Source organism: Diabrotica undecimpunctata, chromosome 3 (assembly GCF_040954645.1).
Source record: "Diabrotica undecimpunctata isolate CICGRU chromosome 3, icDiaUnde3, whole genome shotgun sequence".
Classification (NCBI taxonomy): domain Eukaryota; kingdom Metazoa; phylum Arthropoda; class Insecta; order Coleoptera; family Chrysomelidae; genus Diabrotica; species Diabrotica undecimpunctata.
Genome location: NC_092805.1, coordinates 93,525,039 through 93,546,727, shown reverse-complemented (window position 1 = coordinate 93,546,727; position 21,689 = coordinate 93,525,039). Strand labels below are relative to the sequence as shown.

Here is a 21,689-nt window from a genome sequence, read left to right as displayed (position 1 = left end):
TTTAATTTATTTCCCTAAATCATTTTTGTTTACTTAGTTTAGAAAAGTCTCCTAACCCCTTTTGTGTTTCTTTTTTAGGTAGGAAGAGCCTTTTTCCTTCATCCAACAAGACAAGGATCCTTCGAAGCGGCGTCCTTATTTTAAATAACTAGAGGCCTTTCTTGTTGTTTTGTTACCCACTTGTCTAGGAGATTTATGAAAGTACCCATTTGTTTCATTTTTTTGTAGTTGCCCCAATCCAACCCCCTATTTTAGTTCTCTGCCACAATAATTTCTGTCCCTAATTTTCAACCCCTTATAGCAATACCCTATGTGGTAGGCAAAATATTTCGTTTCAGTACTTGCCTTAGCTCTGTTCATTAGTTTAAAGAGTACTAGACTGAGAGAGAACTCCTAAATATTGTAAAAAAACAGAAAAACGAGTTATCTAGCACATATATACAGAGGAGAAAAACTTCTTACGACTTATAATGGAAGGGAAAGTGAAAGGAAGAAGAGGTCCAGGAAGAAGAAAATGCTCCTGGTCGAAGAATGTAAGAGACTGGACAGGCATGGACACACATTCGATACTAAGAATAGCTCAAGACAGAGAACAATTTGCTGTAGTTATAGCCAACCTTCAGTAATGGAGAAGGCACCTTAAGAAGAAGACTATTTATAGATAGATCTTATACCCTATCATATCTCATTTATGACATGCAATTTAAAAAATGTCTATATCCAGTCTCTCGTATAATGGTTTTACTTTATCTTGAAATTACTTTACTTAAATCGGCTGACAATACAACATATATAATGAAAAGTAGTTACACACAATACCTTTGAGCTGTAGAATTAAGCTAAAGGGGAGCTCGATTGACAACTAGGGTAAAACATTTAGAGAAAGAGACTGGGACTACGTTTACTGCTTACTTGTACAATCTTCGAACTGACTGTGGATTGTGCTTGGATCAACATTAGATTAAGTGTAGAATATACTTGGATTTACACAAGATAATCTTTGAACTGACTGTGGATTTTGCTTGGACTATGTTTAAGCTATACTTCGACTAACATTGGACCTAAATATACAAAATATCTTACTCTTTGACAGCAGTCTTCAAAATACACAATTTTGAACTGCACTACATACTGCTCAGCGAAGATAAATAAAATAGCTAGAGGAGGTCGTTGTGTAGAAAAATATTTAAAATATACAGGGATGAGTGCCTTAAGAACCGGCAAAATAACGCAAAAGATAGAAAACATAATACGTTGTGAAATAAAAAGAGATGAAAGTAGTAGAGGTGGGAAATTATCGATATTAACCTATAATTTACTTTACATTACATTAGAATTATCGAAAATTTCCCACCTGTAGACGTTAGCTTATGAGCTGGTTGACTTCAGTCATGGTAATACGTATCAGTAATGTAAGTGAAACAGTTTAAAAAAATTATTTTTGGGCAAAAAAAAAAATTAACAATAAAGGTTGCGTTTACGCACCTTTGGCCGTAAATGGGTTAACCCATTTACGGCCAAAGGTGCGTAAACGCAACCTTTATTGTTAATTTTTTTTTTTGCCCAAAAATAATTTTTTTAATGTTCTCTTTTTATTGAAGTAACATCTCAATAGATTGAGGTATATAGTATCATTTTTCTTTTGACAAAAATATTACTTTTTAAATATTTTAAGATTATTATAATTTTGCATAATTTAATGATTTATGCACATCTTCATACAAAAAATTTTTCCGATACTAATTATAAACTTAATTCATATTTTGTATTCTATAATTATAAAAATATGTTGAAATTTTTTTTTTTTTTTTTTTTTTATTTAAACAAATATACCCGCATCAACCACTAAGGGTTATTAGCGGGGGGACATACACAAACAGTAAGATACATATTGTTGCATAAAAAAAAATATTTTTTACAATCTGGTATATAGTTTAGTCATTTTAAGATAACTTAATAAAGACTGTAAATTTGACGTTAGTATACTTTTTAAATTATCACTAAGGGCACACGCGATTCTTTCGTTCTGGTACACTGGACACTCAACAATTATATGTTTCACTGACAACTGAGTATTGCACTTGGTACACAACGGAGCAGCCTCCTGGTTGAAGATATGCTTGTGTGTAAGGAAAGTATGTCCTATTCGGAGTCGGTTAATGATGACTTGGTCTTTTCTATTATTTGGTAAGATGAGTTTGGTTCCTACTTGACTTAGACATTCTTTGAGTTTATTAGCAGTGTGATCCCAAGTAGTTTGCCACGCTCTGTATACCTGGGCTTTGATATTTACTTTGTGATCAGTCCAAGGCATTTGATTTATGATAGCAATACTTTGGTCGGTGGCTGCATTGCTTGCCAGAGAGTCCACTTCCTCATTACCACTTATTCCCATATGGGAAGGTACCCAGATAAAGGAAATATCTTTTTGTTGAGTCTGTAGATAAGATAACTCTTCTTTGATCTTGAGAAGTATGGCGTGAGTTGTGTATAGCTGTTTTATTCCAAGTAATGCGCTCATTGAATCGGTGATGATAACAAATTTGCTTTCATTGATAGAACAACATTTTTTCACGGCCTGATGAATTGCCGTAAGTTCTCCGGTATATATACAACAATTTGTTGGGATTCGTATGGTAGACTTGACGTTTTCGTAGATGTAGGCTGCAGCATGTCCTTCATGACATTTGGAAGCATCAGTGAAGATTTGATGGGTTGTTGGGTATTTGGATATTACATTTTTATAAGCTTGCTGTATAAGGAAAGGATGTGTGGAATGTTTCGGGAGTTCTTTTAAAGACGTGTCTATTTTTGGATGTTTAATCATCCAAGGAGGAACATTTACATGAATAGGCATAGTAAGACTGAACTGTTCTAAATTAAGACCAATACGTTTTATTCGTTCGGGAAATGGTAGTTTTTTTATTGCAATGTTTCTGTAAAGATCGGACGTTATATTTGTTCTGCAAAGTATTGTTGAGTAGGTTACGTTGCTGTTGTTTGCTGAAATTCTGGCAACGTAATTTAGTGATAGGAGTTGCCTTCGTTGGCTTAAGGACAGTTCATTAGCCAAAACTTGTAAGCTACTTACTGGACTAGTTCTTGTGGCACCTAAAACTAATCTCAAGCACATATTTTGAATGTAGTCAAGTTTTTTTAAAGATGTTTTGTTAGCAGTATCGTAGCATAAACAGCCGTAGTCTAGTTTACTTCGTATTAGTGATCTATATAGAGTAAGTAAGGTTGTTGTATCTGCCCCCCAAGAGGTATTTGACAGCATCTTTAGTAGATTAATTCTGGATTGGCAAGAACGTTGCAGATTGGTGATGTGGGTTTCCCAGTTTAATTTACGTTCAAAAGAAAGTCCTAAGAAATTTATTTCTTCTGCTTGTTTCAAAACAACTCCATTTAGTGTTAATTGAACATTAGGATAATTTTTTCTTTTGCTAAAAATTAAATAACGTGTCTTTTCACTAGAGAATATAAAACCCGTGTTTTGCGACCAGCTTTCAATTGTGTGTAAGGTAGTTTGCAGTATATGTGTTCCCAGAGTTACATTGTTTGTTCTTAGATAAATGACTAAGTCATCTGCATATAGGCTAGTAAATACAGGTAGTTTTATTTGATGTATAATACTATTTATTGCAACTAGAAAAAGAGTAGGACTTAGAGTAGATCCTTGTGGAGTGCCGTTTTGAAGTACTCGTCTGGAGGATGTAAATCCATTGGTTCTGACTCGAAAAGTTCGTGTTTCTAGAAAATTCTTAATAAAGGACAACATGTGCTCTTGAACATCCCATTCTTGAAGTGTTTTTAGTATAAGATGTCTCCATGTTGTGTCAAACGCTTTTCTTATGTCAAAAAACACGGCAATAAGTTTTTGGTTGTGCAGAAAGGATTCATGTATACTTGATTCAAGTGTTATTAGATTGTCTGTTGTGGATCTACCCGTACGAAATCCACTTTGTCTGATACTTATTAGGTTATTGTTTTCGAGGTACCATTTAAGACGATAATTAAGGATTTTTTCTAAAAGTTTGCAGGTACAACACGTAAGTGATATTGGACGATAGGAATTTGGATCGTCTTTTGGTTTATTATATTTAAGGATTGGAATTATAGTTGCTTGCGACCATAGATCAGGAAAGTCATGATGAATAAAAATATTATTAAAAATATCAACTAATATTAGCTTTGCATTCAGAGGAAGATTTCGTAAGAAAAGAGGGTGGATATCATCAGGTCCTGGACTCGAATTTTTAGCACTTAAACAAAATTCTAATTCTTGAAGACTTACTGGTTTGTTTATTGGATTGCCACTCTCTGTGATTTGTATATTTGAAGACTCCGTTAGTTTTTTGTGCTCTAGAAAGGATAGGCTGTAATTAGAATCACTAGAATTACGTTCGTATATATCTGCTAGTATTTCTGGAATATCTTCTTTGTTTGAATGCATTTGGTTATTATATGATAGAGTATCTATACCTCGAAAGTATTTTGTACCTTTTATTCTACGGACTTTGTTCCATATGTTGCCTAAGGGAGTGGAAGGATTTATTGAAGAAACGTACTTTTTCCAACTTTCTCGTTTTGCTTTTTTGATTAATTGTCTGCTTTGAGCTCTGAGATTTTTAAACCTTAAAAGGTTTTCGATAGTTTTATGTTTCTTGTAAACGTTAAAAGCGTGCTTAGACAAAGTGAGTGCTTGTGCAATTTCGTTATTCCACCAAGGAACTGGCTGCCTTTGACTCGATTTTGTTTTTCCCACTGCGATTGTTGCTGCAGAAATAATAATGTTATTAAATATTTCCAGGTTTTGGTTTGCGTTATTGGTTAAATTATATTTGTTTGTTTGTTCTTCTATCAGTGTTCGATATAAATTCCAGTCAGCTGACTTTATTTTCCATGTCTGGTGAATTGGAAAAGTTGATTTATCATTAGTGTTTATGGTTATCGTGATAGGGAAGTGATCACTATCATATAAATACCCCAATGTGTCCCAATATAATAAAGGAGCTAGCGACGGACTGCATAAAGAGAGATCTATGGCAGAAAATGTACCATTGTATGAATTGAACCTAGTAGATTTGCCAGTGTTTAGTAAGACTAAATTTAAATTATCAATGAGATTATTTAGGAGATTGCCACATTTGTCGGTTTTGTTACTTCCCCAAGTACTGTTGTGACAGTTAAAATCGCCTAATATTATTTTTGGGTGTGGAATTTGGTTTAAAACATTGCTTAGTTCAGTTATGTCTAAATCAGTAGGATGAGGTAAGTATACATTGCAAATATTGATTTTCATTTTGTGGGTGACTGACACTGCAACTATTTCGAGATTTGTTTGTAGTTGTATTTCAGTTGACTCTATGTCATCCCTTACAAAAATTGCTGTTCCGCCGCTTGAGTGATCTGCAACTCGGTTTCTTATAAAAGGAACATAATTTTTTAATGTCACACTTTGGTGCTTGAAATGGGTCTCTTCTAGGCATATGACTAAAGGAAGATATTCGTGTATAAGAAGCTTAATGGATTCTATATGTGTAAAATAACCGTTGGGGTTCCACTGTAATATGAATGTGCTGGCCATTAACTCTTTATGTGTTAACTATTTATTGTTGAGAACTTGATTCTTGGTCAGTTTCGTCAGTAGAAGAAGGACTGTTGAAAAGCAGTTTCTTCTTCAATCTGGTGATATTGTTTTTTAAAGTTTTATTTTGTATTTGGGAATATATAAAGTTTAAAATTTCTTTTATTTCTTGGCTTTCATTTGAATAATTTTTAACAATGACTTCAGGATGTTTTGAGTGAAGGGAATTTGCCAGAAAATCACATATTTCATGAAAAGTAAGTGTAAAGGAAGGGTTTCTATTTTCAATTTTTTCTTTAATTTGATTTAGAATAATTGAAATATCTTCTTGGGTTTTAGGCTTTTTCTTAGGTTTTTGAGTATCGGGAGGAGGTAGGTCATTTTCAAGAATTTCAGGAGAGGATATTTGTCTTTTAGTTGCAGGAGTAATTTTAGTGCTTTTTCTATCGCTTTCAATTACTAAGGAATTATCTTGGAATATTTTTGGTTGATTCAAGATTTGTAATTCATTGTTTGTTTGTGAGGAAGTGGTTTGGTCTTTTGTAGCTGATGCGTGATTTTGTATGGTATTGGGTTCTGGTTCCATTAATGTTTCGGTATCTTCTTGGTATTGGTTTCGTGGTTGATCTGGTAGCTGATTATATTTTTCATTGGTAGAGTTATGTATATTCACGTGGTGGTCAGTTTCCATTTGATTAATTGAGTTGCTTGATGATGATAAAGAAGGACAGTCAGAATCTTGATGTCCGACAATCTTGCATCTGGAGCAGTTTAAACCATCTATGGAAATGTATAGTCGATATGATGTATTGTCGAATGAGATTAGAAATGAGTCAGGAATTGATGCATTTTCTAAAGGACTTATGAACATTTGCCTCCTAAAGCTGAGTACGTGGCTGTATTCTGAGTCTTGCATGCCTACTCGTAGAAACGTCATATTGGAGGCGGATTTTATACCCATAGTTTTTAAGTGCTCTTCAATTAAGCTATTAGGTATAGTAGGACATACATTAGATATGATGAGTCTCTGGGCGGGGGTTATAAGTCTTCTTACTTCAATCTGGTTACCATCAATATTTATATATTTGTGGGAGCTAAGAAATTGATCAACTACATATTTAGAGGAGAGGTAGATGCAGATGCGGTTGTTTGATATTTTGGATGCCCAAACAACATTTTTGGGCTGTACTATTGATCCAACAGCTTTTATATATTCGAAAACTTTTATTCCTTGTATGGTTGAAAGTATAATACCTTGGTCTTTTGAAGGATATTTGAAACTATTTAATGCATTGGAGTAAGATATATGTGACGTAGTGGGTATATTTCGTGAGGTAGCAGCTGATTCCGGTTCATCCATCTTCCCGCTGAGAATTTACGTACATTGGCACAGAGGATCTAAAGCCGGACTTGGCCACTTAATAAAATTAAACAGCAGCCCAGCCTAATTACTTGTTAGTAGCAAGAACCAGCAAAAAGTTGTTGTCAATAATCGATAAGTTGAATTGAAATCGATAAAATATTTTGCCTTTTAAACTTCTGATTTTAAGGTTATTAATAATGCAGTTTTGTACTCACAGAATTCTACGATTTTCAGTACACTGTCACATTTAACTTTAAACAGGATTTTGATTTTAATATTATTCACTATTTACACGTTCAGAACTAAAGAAATAATAGTTTAAATATTTAAATTTTTAAGAGAAACTTTGAAATGCGTCTAAACACTTTGACAGTTTTTTGACCTTGAAATTTTTATTATTCTAAAAATTTATTCATTCATACTTTAAAAATAAGGTCTATAATTCCATGTTTATACGATGGATTCGTATACGCACCTTTGGCCGAAACCATATTATATTTTTTTTCGTGGACTAAACCATCTGAAATTACGATCTCGTCAATAGTCAATACTATTATATTTGCTTTTTTCTTGACTTAAATCAGTTTAAAAGTTTCCTTGTGTTTATTTGTTTTATATTCCATATAAGTTGAAATGAGGCTAAATTATTATCATATGAATGCGTGTATATAGTAGTAGTAGTGCATGTTTTTGTTTATAAATTCAGTGCATGTTTTTTTGTAAATTCTCGAAATAGGAAATGAAGAGGGCACTAATTACTAAAGAGTTAATGGCTTTGTTAGAAGAAGACTCAGACTGTGAAAATGCTGATTCACTTGATGTGGTTTATGTGCCGCCGAAAACAGGTGAAATTTCCGATGTAGAAGACATTGATGATAATATTATTGGTACAGAAGGAATAAAAACAGATATTGCAGGTATATATAAAATACAAGTGAATGGGAATTCTGATGATATTCCTCTGAACCACAGATCAAAACGTCCAAAGAAAGAACCAGGCAAGTAGGAGTATTTTTTTATCCAAAATTAAAATATTAATCAATAATAAACTATGATTTCAGACGTCACATACGCTCTTCTCAATACAGAATTATCATAGCTTGTTATTCTGTATTCGTCAACACAGAATTTTTTCATACGAACATTTACATAAAAAATGTAAATGTTCGACGTCATACTTGTAATATTATGACTGAAGCCGAGAATACTCCATCCCAACATTGTTGGGATGGAGTATTCTGTGACTGAAGTCGACTAGCTCATAAGCTAACGTCTAAAGGTGGGAAACTATCGATAGTCCTAATGTAATTTAATGTAAATTAGAGGTTTGAATCGATAATTTCCCACCTCTACTACTTTCATCTCTTTTTATTTCACAAGGGATTATGTTTTCTATCTTTTGCGTTATTTTGCCAGTTTTTAAGGCACTCATCACTGTATAGTATTAGTACCATACAAGTACCTTGTATGGTCAAAATTAGAGAGAACTGTTAGGGTAATAGATAAAGGGATATTACATGAAGTATTAAAGCGATAAATTTATAAAAAGGTTTGTTGGTGGTTTTATCATAACAAAATAATTTCGTGAAAAAATATTTATAGGAATTAAAATAGTATTCATTTGACTTTCGACCTGTAAACATCGATACGAATTAGGAGAAAGTTTATAGTGGTGATTAAAAACGGGCTCCTGCCTCGTTTTTACCGTTATTATCGTGTATCAAGTGGATATACTGTTTATAAACTATTTAAAAATTAAAATATACAGTTTTTACAATTCAAATGAGTGACCCACCAGATTTATCGGTGAGTGTTCCTTTTTATACTGCTAATTCAACAGCAAATTCAACCAGAATGCCCAAATGTCCTTTTTCCACAAAATTTACAACCAAATTCATCACAAATTTTAAACAACCCACCAACAACAATATATTATGTTCCTAACCAAGTACTATCACAGTCTTCCTCAAACTGTCAATACAATCCTAAAATAAATCCCACATTATCTACACCTCAAAATGAAGCTTATGATTCGATTGAGATGACACGTACATTACAAAGTAAAGAATCTTCAGAGGAAATCAGCGACATTGAGTCATCGGACATCCACGAATGGCAAACTATACAACATAGTAACAAAAAACGCAAAATTAATCCTTTGACACCAACAGAAAACGAAGACACGGTAGTAACCAGCAATAAATTTCAGATTCTACAAAATGAAAACGAAACAACAACAATAACAGTACAGAAAATATCAACGAAACTCCAGCAACCTCTAAACCCCCACCAATTTTTATATATGGTGTTACTGAATAGAATAAAATGGTTAATAACCTATCGAAAGTAACAAAAACAGAGAAATTCTATTGTACAGCATTAAAAAACAACACAATAAAAATAAATTTCCGGGACTCAGAAATATATCGAAAACTGGTAAGACACTTAAACAGCAAAAAAATTGTGCATCATACGTACCAAATGAAAGAGGATAGAGCATACAGAATTATAATTCGTAATCTACATCATACAGTGCCCATTAATATAATAAAAAGCGAAATAGAAAAACATGGGCATTTAGTACGCAATATTGTAAATATAAAACACAGAGTAAGTAAGGACCCTCTAATGATGTTCTACGTGGATATAGATCCTAATCGAAATAATAAAAAAAAAATATTAAATTCAATTTATAAACAACGCGAAAATAGTTATTGAGCCACCGTATAAAAAGAATAATATTATCCAGTGTACCAGATGCCAATTGTATGGACACTCTAAGACATACTGTAATAGACCTTATCACTGTGTCAAATATGGAGACAACCATATGTCAGCCTATTGTAAAAAACCTAGAGACACACCTGCCATATGTGGTCTCTGCAATGGAGCACACACCGCAAATTACAAAGGATGCATGGTATATAAAGAGTTAATTAGCAGTAGAAACAGAGCAAGAGGAGTATCATCGCACATTCCAGCGAACAATCAACTGCAATATAACAGAAATACAGTACAGAATAATCCGAACTTAAGCATTCAAAATCACGCGACTTACACACAAGCAACGGGTGGAAAAAATGTAAATAATGTCCATAAAAATACGAACTAATACAACCAAAATCATGCAACTTACGCTCAAATAACAGGTGGAACACATATAAGTAATACAAACAGTGACATTGGAGAGATGATGAAGAGTTTCCTTAACGAATTCAAAGCTATGTTTTCACAACTAATAAATCAAAATAGCGTGATCTTAAACATGCTTTCCACAGTTATAAATAAATTCAGTAATAGAACTCAAGTCACTTCGAATTGCACAATGGAATACCAATGGCCTAGGCAACCATAACACAGAAGTTACTAACTTCCTCAAACATAACAAAATTGATGTTCTACTCATATCGGAAACCCATTTCACTGACAGAACGATGTTCAAGATCCCTCATTATTCTATTTATAACACCAACCATCCTGATGGAACAGCACACGGTGGCGCTGTGCGTAACACTATACCACACTATAAGGAAATAATGTATCAGACGGAAAACATACAAGCTGCAGTAATCTATATCAGTTCTCAACCATGGTCTTTTGACATTGCGGCAATGTACAGCCCTCCAAGGCATAATATCACCACAGCAGAATATGAAGACTTTTTCAAACATCTATCAAACAAATTCGTAATTGGGGGTGACTGGAATGCCAAGCATACAGACTGGGGGTCGAGACTATGTACGACAAAGGGAAAAAATCTCAGACAAGCCATAGCTAACACAAACAGCTCTTACTTATCTACAGGGCAACCCACCTACTGGCCATCATATCCAAACAAAATCTCAGATCTACTCGACTTCTTTATCCTCCATAGCATGGCCTTAAATTATTTTGACATACAAGCATCCTGGGGTCTGTTCACCGACCATACTCCCATAATTGTCACAATATCTACGCAAATTATAAAACGTCCGAATATCCCTAAGTTGACAATATCAAAGATCAACTGGAATGTATTCGAGTCTTACATAAATGAAAATTTAAATTTAAATATAAGATTAAAGCAACCAGACGATATCGATAATGCTGTGCTTCTTTTCACCCAAACTATACATGCAGCCGCTGAAATAGCTACACCCCCTCAGAATGACAAATAACCAAGTGACACCAACATACCCGTATATATAAAACGTCTTGTTGCACAAAAAAGAAGAGCCAGGCGCATATGGCAAAAAAGTCGTAATCCTATAGATAAAAATGAATACAATAGATTAACATGGCAACTTAAAACTGCTCTACAAGACGCGAGGAATGATACATTTGAACTATTCATCAACAGCCTGTCAAAAGAAGACCACAGCATCTGGAAAGCAACGAAATCATTCAAGAGACCTATACAGCACATACCCCCTCTAAGGAAAGCCGATGGAAGCTGGGGAAAAACTGAACAAGAAAAGGCATCAATCTTTGCTGAACATCTCTCACACGTTTTTGGTGCACCTGAACTTAATAACAATAATAACGAAGAACAAGTTAAAAACTTCTTAGATACTCCATGCCCAATGATGCTACCAATCAAACGCTTTACTCCTAATAATGTGAAAGAACAAATTTCTAGATGCAATAACTACAAAGCACCAGGCTTCGACATGATTACTGGGCTAATATTAAAAAAATTACCGAGAAAAGCAATTGTCCTACTAACAATGATATATAATAGTATCATAAGATTAGCCTACTATTAATTATACCGATTAATTGGAAGTTTGCACAAATAATTATGATTAGTAAAAAAGGAATTAAAATGGGTGTACAAAGTAAAATAAAATTTAATAAAATAAAAAAAAATTGACAAGGTATAACGTATAAAATTAATTTTTTTTTATGCACAAAATTGTTTCTATTTATTTGCTCTCTTGAACTATAACATAATACGAATTAACTGATGACAATAGAATTTTCTTTTTAAGTAAACTTTTGGAGTATGCAATTTGATCCAGTAATGTTGACTTTTATTGTTGAGGAGTATATATACGCCCTATATTTACCAGCAAAATAAAACCCTTCCATTAATAAAAAAAAATTAACTATTTTGTTAATTAATGTGAGTTATATTTCTTTTATATTGTATCTGTTGTGATGTAAACTAGAAATGAGCAAAAATCGATTAAAATCTCAATCATCTAGATACTAAATCATGTGGAGACAGAAAAAGAATAAACATAGCAAATAAAATGACTGAGAATTTTGTGATTGAATTTGACAAAAAATTGTTAATATTCTTATTAAATTCGAACTTGAAAATAATAATCTTGCACTATTAGTTTTTTTGTAAAACTTGATATAAAACAAATCAAAAACTTTGATCATTATATTAATTTGAAATCTATTTCATTCAGAGAGGGAAAAAACATATCCCGTACAACAAAAGTCTTATAATATCGCAATATTGTGTGGTACAAGAACGAATTCTTATGCAATACAGAGAAACAAGGTTCTCAAGAATTAGTATAAAAGTTTAACACGGTTTACTTCAGATTCACATTTATTATTCAACAAGTTGTTTTAACAATACAATTGTGAATATTTTATAAAATATTTTAATTATTTTTACAAAATGTTTAAATTGTTTGTACTTTGTACTGTAATGTCAATGTCTTATGCTAAACCAGGCGGTTTGCTGGACGGAGGATATAGTGGACACGGAGGATTTGGTGGACACGGAGGATATGGAGGATACGGCCATTATGGACTAGCTCCAGCTACTAGTTACAGGTAAATTTTAAAATTTTAAGTATAATATTCGTTTTAAATATGATATTCTGTTTGCTTATTTAGTTTACATATCATTTTCTATTATAAACTCTACACACTTATAGTTCACTATTTAAAATGTAGACATCTACAATTTAAGTCGTATCAATTATTCATGGTTATTTTAACAGATTTCACTTTAATTTATTTTCATTGAATATTAAAAGATCCATCTCTCAAAAATATTTATTTGATTATCTCACTGTTTTACAAATAAAGTTTTCTAAAACTTTTTAATCTAGGAGCCAGGGGGAGTTAAGTATGCACTTTTAAGTTATACTTGGAAAAGCTCCATCAAATGCCTCTTTTGCAATTGGTTTTCACGAAATTTGTTATAACTCCGGGTCGAACCATCTGATCAAAGTTAACTACAGGTCATTTTGTTCACTTTTTTTTCCAAAAAGAACAATTTTTATTTTGGTAAAATCGAATGTCTGTAATAGTTTAGGAGATACAATAATTTAAACAATTAAATTGTTAATTACAAATTATCTGACAGGTTTTCGACCTGGTACCTTGGAAAAATCGAATCTCACGCAACAAAAAAGATAAAACAATGTTAAGGTACCGAGAAGACATTAAAGTGCATACTCTGGCTCCTAGAGTATTAGATTTCCCTTGCACATACATGTTTCCCAACGGTGATCTCTGATATATATTATAGAATACGTTGGTGGATACTTCTATGATATCTCTATACAACATTTCTTACATTGTATGAACTATTTAGTTATAGTTTTGTCCTTTCTTCTTATGTTATAATATTTGCTTTTTAATTGCATCTTTTTTCGGTTATGTCAAAGATGACTTATAAAGTAGGAAGCTATTTTTCTAGCAGCGATATTTCTCAAAATTTAGAGTGATAAAACTTCATATAGTTTTTTCTGTTTACTTTTCTTTAGCAACTCCATAAACTCGTTAAAGTTTTAATATCCTCGTTTATTTATTACTGATCTATTTATCATCAGTAGTACGACAACTCTTTGTGGGTCTTGGCCTGTTCTAAGATCTTCCGCCATTTTATATGCTCATGTCTTGTTCTATCTGCTCCAAATATCTAAGCCCGGATCTTCTTGGTCTTCTTTATATTGGTACCTACATTATGATTTTCTTGTGCAATAAATATTCCTACATTCGTTTTATGTGATCCATCCAAACCTTCCAATTTTGATAAACGTGCTGATATCTGCTTCTTTGTATGCATTGTACGTTTCTGATCCATATGTTAGGACTGGTCTGCTCAATATCCAAATTTTACATTTTATTACATTAAATGTTTTATTTGAAAACTGTCCTTTCGATTTCTTGATTAATATAATTCTCTAAAGTGACTAACAAGGCTAGATATGTAAAAATTTTTACGTTCTCGAAGTTATAGTTGCCTACATTTATACTCTGAAAAGAGCTCAGTAAGTTTGACCTACTAACGCTCATATATTTTGTTTTGGCTTCATTGATTTTTAGACCGTTATTTTATGCCGCTTTTTCCATTAGATTTAATGATTCTGTCACATCCCTTTTGCTTCTAGGTATAATTTCAACGAGATTTTCAAATGCTAGTATTAGTACACTTTTTGTTATCGTTCCCCTGGAGTTGACTGTTGATTCTCTTATAATTTTTTTTAAGGTAATGTTCAATAAGATTCTTTTTCTTACTAGAGATCATCTGTTAATTCATTTTGGATTCTGATCTTTCTTTGCACTCTGTTTCTTTGCTAATCGTAACCAGTTGCGTTGGTATCCTTTTAGTGTTTGTAAGTCTCAGTATTTTAAGTCAACTTTTCCACATACGTTCTTAGTTGCTCGTATATAATATTGGACAGTATTTTATATTCCGTATTTAGCAACGTTATTGCTTGATAATTGTCACTTGAGAGTTGTTCTCTTTTTTGTGTAATGGCACGATTATTCCAAGGTTCCATTTCAGGAAAAGTTGTTTATTCTTCCATATGCTCAGTATAAGTTCTTGCATTGCGCTCAATACTGAGTTCCCTCCATCTTTAATCAGTTTTGCACTAATATTTTCTGATCCAGGCACCTTATTGTTTTTTGACAGCTGCTTTCACTTCAGCTATTTTGGGTGGGTTTGTTTCTCTTTTGTTTTGATGATCCAGTTTAATTCGTCATTTTATTAATCGCTATTTTCTTCAAATTTTTCCTTAGAGAAATATGTTTATCGCTTTAGTATTTTCCGCTGTTGTGTGAGCATACTTCCAACTTTAAGTGGGTAAATATTTCTACTCTTGTTCAATTTTTAAAAGAATGTTTTAGTTTCCATGGCGTTGTTTAATTCTTCTAGTTCACGAATTTCCCTTTCTATGTTTTCTCTTTTCTTATTTTCATTTACTTTTTTCTTTTTTTTTCAGTCTCTCTTATATTCTTCTTTATCTTTTTTCAATGCCAATTGTCTTTTGTGCTGGTTGATGTATAATGTGTTTATGTTTTCCATTCTTTACCATGTTCTTTCACTCATGTTTTAAGTTGACTACAATTCATAATCTATATTTAGTTTCTGTCGCATTAACAGCATTAATTTTTTTACTCAACTTCTCTATCCAGTATTATAATGTAGATAGGAATATTAAATACAATTAATTAATACTAGTAATTAATTAACAAATAGTTTAGTATTTTATAGATTATGTTAATTTTGTTAGCTCCCGTGTCGACTACCCTTCACCAGCCATTAAAACCTATGTGGCACCTGCAGTGAGCTACCACAGTGCTCCCCTAGTCTCTTCTCACGGAGTTGGTCATGGATATGATGCAGGCTTAGAATACGGTAATGGCTTAGGTCATGGTTATGGTTTGGGACATGGTTATGGAGGATACGACAATGGATATTCTTTAGGAGGAGGCGGTCATGGCTGGTAGTTAATTTAAGTTTATAACAAAATGGATGAATACAATTTATTTATGTGTTTATTTATATAGTTTGTAAAACGTAAAAAATAAATTACTTTTTTAATTTTTATTTTTATTTTATTATTCTAAAAAAGACTTTTGATAACAGGAGCTTATGAAATAATAACGTTTTAGGAATGTATACTATATTTCGTTTTAATATTAAAACGTAGGCAGTCATTATACGACGAAGAATAAAACTAAACAAAATAAAACATATTCCAACAAAGAGAATTTCATGAGTGTGTTTTATTTTTCTAATTATCTAGTTCATTTATTTAGTCTTTTGTATATGTATTGTTACTCTTATTATAATATAATTTCACAATGTCCCATGTATTTTATTTGCATTCAAATTATTCATGTGACTACTTTTATAAATTGTATAACATGACAATAAATTATTCTTTTCTATTTATCATTTTATGGGGGTGTGTGGTCAATCTGTTACAAGCAAGTAGGTTTAAAAGTGCTCACTCGAAAAAATTGTGAATTTGGGTATGTACATTTTATATTTCAATTGAAGATTTATCAGTCGCTATACCTATAGATCCAAAGAAGAATATAATTTCATTCATATAATAAAGGGACAAGTTCAACATTATTAAATTATTATTTAAAATTAAAGTAAATGTTTGTAGTGTGTAGAATCAATTTAAATACATTCACTTTTTATATTGTAAGTAACGTTTTTGTTCAAAACAGTAAAAAAAAATATGAGAATGGAAGACGAAATCGACACAATTACTAAAAAGATGGCAAAACTAACAGAAGAAAACAGATTTAAAAATAAATCAAGAACTTCAAATCTGAAAGAAAGGGAAGTATTATAAAGAGAAGTAGGAAAACAGAATCTGATCGTCCAAGGAATAGAAGGGATCGAAAATGAAGACGAATCGCAAATTAAACATATCAGAAATTATCATAATCAAATATGGTTTCGAAGAAGAAAAAAGGTTATGTACATTGTTTACTTGGTGTTCTAAAATTTTAATATTTTTTGTAAATTGTTATTTATAAATTGTTTGTGCTATACTATTATATAATAATTATAGTAAATTGCCTGAAAATTAAAAAATTTTGGTGTACATTTTCAAATTTACTAGTAAATTGGAAAGTATCTAAAACTAACCTTAAATTGCAAGCCAAATGTTTTAAATATTCTGTAAACTGCATTTTTAAAGAGCCTAAGAACTCTGGTGAAGTGTTTGGTTACTCATGTGATTTTTGCAAGAGAGTAATGTGCAGGAGCTGTTCTGGAATTAGTTCAACGGAGATAAGATGTTTATTATTAGCTACCAGAATCATGCCTTACTTGTGTAAGGATTGTGTACCTGGGATAATGAACGCCCTAAACCTAAACAATCGTATCAGTGCGCTTGAAAACACTTTAAGTGAAGTGAAAATTGCCAGCACCCAGAATATTATTGAATTAGAGAAGGAAATTGGTAAGATAAGTGTGGAGATGAAAAGTTTAAAAGCAAGTTTTGAAACAATCTATGAAGATTAATAAAAGATCTTAAAATGAATAAAGAATCTACCACTAGCAACAAATCAGTAAGTAGTGCTGGAAATGATAACATTCAAAATTGTGCAGATGGCAAAGGTAGCGATGCAGTTTTTGGGGAGATACAGGACAGGACCCGGAGAGCCAAAAATATTATTATATATATTGTACCTGAAAACCATTCCAGTGAATCTAACATCGTGCTGAACACGATAGAAATGAGGTCCAAGGAATTCTCAATAAAATACATAGGTGTAACAAACAGCACCTTTAAAGCTTTTCGTCTTGGTCGACTAACAGATAAACCAAGAACTCTTAAAGTCGCATTTAATGATTCAGCAATAGTTGTTTCATATTTAAAACAACGTAGATCTTTAATAAGTTCTAATTTGCGCATTGGAGCTGATCTTACCCCTTTACAGCGTAAGAGAGTGAAGGCCGTTTATCAGGAGTTAGAATTCAGAAAAACACAGGGTGAGAATAATTTGAAGTCATTGAGCTTATATTTTCAAGATGTTAGTGGTATGTGCACTAAACTTCAGAATTTCAGACATGCTGTGAGTCTCTCTAGTTATGATGTTATTATTATTATTGAAACATGGCTTACACCTCACAGGAATTTTAAAGCATCAGGTAACTTATATGAGGAATTTTCGCTGTTAAGGGAAAGATGTAATTCATTACAAGCAGTATGGTATAAAAACTATTTATAGAATATTCAAGCAAATCTTTCAAGTAATCCTCACTCTTTTTGGAGGTAGTTTAGTAGTACACGTGGGTCTAGTGCTTATCCTAATTGTAATGTCTAATAAAGGTGGGGATGTAATAGCTCAGAATGGTGAAGAAATAGTCAATCTATTTGCCAGTTATTTGTTAGGTACATATAATGATAGTGAGTATGTTAAACCTAATTTTAAATTGGACTATAGTGTGGATTTCCAGATTCTGAAGTTTAGTCTGACTGATTTTTTAGAGGGGATTATGAGTTTAAAAACTACCTATTCTTCAGGGCCTGGTGGTATATCTGCAGCACTTATTAAGAACTGTATTTTTCCCTTTGTAAACCTTTACAACAAATTTTCAATATATCATTATCGTCATATGTATTTCCACAATATTGGAAAAATAGTTTTCTTACACCTATCTATAAATTTGGCAATAGTGAGTGTATTAACAATTATAGAAATATAACTATTCAATCAGCAATCCCGAAACTTTTTGATAAATTTGTATCGATAAATCTCACCTGGGCTTGCAGAAACATAATTATTGATGAACAACATGGATTTTCTAACGGGAAGTCAAAAGTAACAAACCTTGTCAATTACCAACAATACTTGTTGGGTGTATTTGAGAATAAAATTCAGGTCGACAGCATTCACACTGATTTCCCAAAGGCATTTGACCAGGTTAATCACAATCTTTTGGTCCACAAACTTCATGCATCTGGCTTTGGTGACCCAATTGTTAATTGGATTAAAATTTTCTGATGGGACGTACACAGCAAGTTTGTATTAACAATTATATTTCAAAAGAATTTCATTGTTATTCTGGTGTACCACAAGGGTCTCATTTTTATCCCTTGTTTATTAACGATATTGGTAAGGCTATCAAAAACTCACACTTTCTGTTATTTGCTGGTGATCTTAAGTTATTTCGTTGTATACATGATAAACCGGATAGAGATCTCCTGCAAGATGTTGTAAATAATATATGTTTATGGTCAAAACAAAATGGTTTAAGCTTAAATCCAACTAAATGTTCTTGTATTTCATTTGGTCGCATAAATAATTTAATAGTTAATAGATATGCTCTTAATGATGTACTCTTGGATTCAGTTACTGAGATTAGAGATTTGGATGTATTATTGGATTGTGCATTGACATTTAGAAGCCATTTTCTTAAAATTAAGGAAACAGGATTTCGTAATCTTGGTTTTATTTATCGTAACAGTCATGATCTCCCACCTATTATATTCAAATTATTGTATTGCTCTCTGAATACTGAAAATTATTTCATAGATTATTCTATAATTATGTCTCAATGTAACATTGCTACATTGAAGAACCGCAGGTTGAGATCTGATATGTTATTTTTGTTTACAATTCTAAACAACTTTAATAATTGTCCCTTGTTATTAGCCAATGTACACTTAAACACAATACATAGAACTTGACACGCTGCACTCTTTTATATTCCTTTTCATAGGACTGATTATGCTCGTCATTTTCCCTTGTCGAGAATGCTCAGCTTTTGCAATGACCTTCGCACAAAATGCAGGTATTCGTTTTAAAAAATTGCTTCTAAATGGCAAATTATTCACGAGTCAACTGCAAACTTTATTACAACAACAGGAAACTATAATAACAAAAGATATGAAAAAGAAGATAGAAAGTTAGTAAATACGGTAATAGATTCCTCTCGGAGGAAGAGTTGTCAATGGACACTACTACAGAAAGAACAACGAGAAAGAACAACGAGAAAGAACGACGAAAATAATGAAAACAGCGCACTCAAAAAAGAAATAACGAAAGCAAGTTGGACGTAGAAACAAGAAGAAGAAAATAAAATGAAAACAGCAATGAAAGAGGACATTGCCGAAACTGAAGACAGAAAGAAATACTTACTATCGATGCGGACACCGCTGGCAGCATACACAATGATAACAATAACGAGTTAAAAATAATGTTAACGTGATTCAGAATTATGGCGACGGCGTCCGCATTGAGGGTAAAAATAGTTATAGTTATTTAAGAGAATTTTATAGATGATTTTTTTTTATAAGAACTTTTGATAATTTTAATTTTGATTTTAATATTAATGTTGACTTTAATCTTGGGGACAAGAAAAACATAATAGAGTTATAAATGTAGGCCAGAAAAACGATCAAACTGCAATAATAAATCAATGCATAATTTCTCATAATTTTAATGCCTGGAAAAATCAGAGCAATAATAGAGTTAAGAGTATTGAACATGACCGTCATTATCAGTTGATCGCTGAAAGCACATCAGAGAATTTCCAAGCTTTAGCCAAATTACCGCTAGAAAGAAAAGTACAACAAATAACGCTGTTAGAAAAGGGCCACACTGGTGACGAAAAAAGTGAATGTACTGCAGAAACTAGTAAACAGGATAAAACAAATAAAAATATGAATAAGTACAATAGGAAGAAGAAAATAAGTAAAGTGGAAAAATTCTAATTGGAACATTGAATATGAGAACGTTAGGAGAAATAGCACAAATACAAAACCTTATTGATCAATTTATATAATAGATATTTTAGCATTGCAATAAATAATATGGAAGAACAATGACATCTGGGAATGCAGAGAATACCTTATATGTCACTGTAAGTCACAAAATGGGCAACATGGAATGAATTTTATAATAAGTGAAAGATAAAAGCACGCGGTAAAAAGTTTTATTAAAAATAACGAAAGGGTCGCTATTCTAAAAATAAAAGGAACATTCTTTGATATAAATATCATTAACGTGCACGCTCCTGCAGAGGACAAAGAAGCAGAAGAAAAGAAAAATTTTTATATTAACAATATATAAATTAACATTAAATAAAATTAAAAGAGAAACAATTATAGCGTTCAAATAATTTTAGAAGATTTAAACGCAAAAATAGGAAGAGAGGAATTATATCAGGAAACAATAGGTATACATAGCCTGCATGAAATAAGTAACGACAACTGGCAAAGAATTATAGATTTCGCAGACAAAAAAATAGTACAAAATTTCCACACAAAAATATCCACAAAGAAATATGGGTTTCTCCAGATATGAAAACTAGAAATCAGATTGACCACGTCTTAATAGAAGCAAGACATGCCTTAGACATTTCCAATGTGAGAAGTCACAAAGGAGCAAATAGCAATTCCGATTAACACCTTGTCCTAATTAAATATAAACAAAAAATTAACGCCAATGAAACAGAGAAAGGTGAAAAAAAATATCAAATATGCTTCAAATATAAGTATTGGCTTCTAATGATGAAAAGAGACATGAAACAAAAATAGAAAACATAATTTAGCAATGTAACAAAAAAAATTAAAATCAGGTCATAAATATCGAAACATAAGATTAAGTTAAAAGAAGTTATCAGCTGCAAAAAAAAGTAGTAGGGATGACCAAAGAACCTTGCCAAAAAAGATAGTATGGTAAAGACTGTCAGAGGCTAATGAAACAAATAATAAAACTAGGCTTAAAATATTGATCAACAGTAGATGATAATAGGAAACAAAAAGTAGTGCTAAAACGATGGAAAGAATATTTCGAGAACTGTTGAAAAAACAAAGTCAACGTTACGAAATAGAAGTGCTAAGATTAGTCAGAGAGGCTGATGTAGACCTATATGCACCAACAGAAGAAGAAATAATAGATGTAATAAAAAAAATGAAAAATAACAAGGTTCTAGCTTACTACATCTGGGATAAGGGCCTTCGTTTAGGCAGACTTGCAACTGCAACCAATGGGAGAACCCTCTCATTGGCCAGACACAGC

At 32.1% G+C, this 21,689-nt stretch overlaps 1 protein-coding gene across 1 annotated transcript; it reads left to right on the top strand.

The window, feature by feature from the left end:
• Nucleotides 1-12,421: 12,421 nt before the first annotated feature.
• LOC140435807 (uncharacterized) lies at nt 12,422-15,741 on the top strand. Its single transcript, XM_072524524.1, has 2 exons — nt 12,422-12,728; nt 15,425-15,741. Exons 1-2 carry the CDS (start codon nt 12,571-12,573, stop codon nt 15,639-15,641), a joined length of 375 nt encoding a protein of 124 aa, XP_072380625.1. The 5' UTR covers nt 12,422-12,570; the 3' UTR covers nt 15,642-15,741.
• The last annotated feature ends 5,948 nt before the right edge of the window (nt 15,742-21,689 follow it).

Excerpts from the sequence above, each read along its gene's own strand:
- LOC140435807 (XM_072524524.1), top strand. The coding sequence starts at position 12,571 with ATGTTTAAATTGTTTGTACTTTGTACTGTAATGTCAATGTCTTATGCT. Across the intron at positions 12,729-15,424 it reads GCTCCAGCTACTAGTTACAG|CTCCCGTGTCGACTACCCTT; the intron begins GTAAATTTTAAA and ends TAATTTTGTTAG.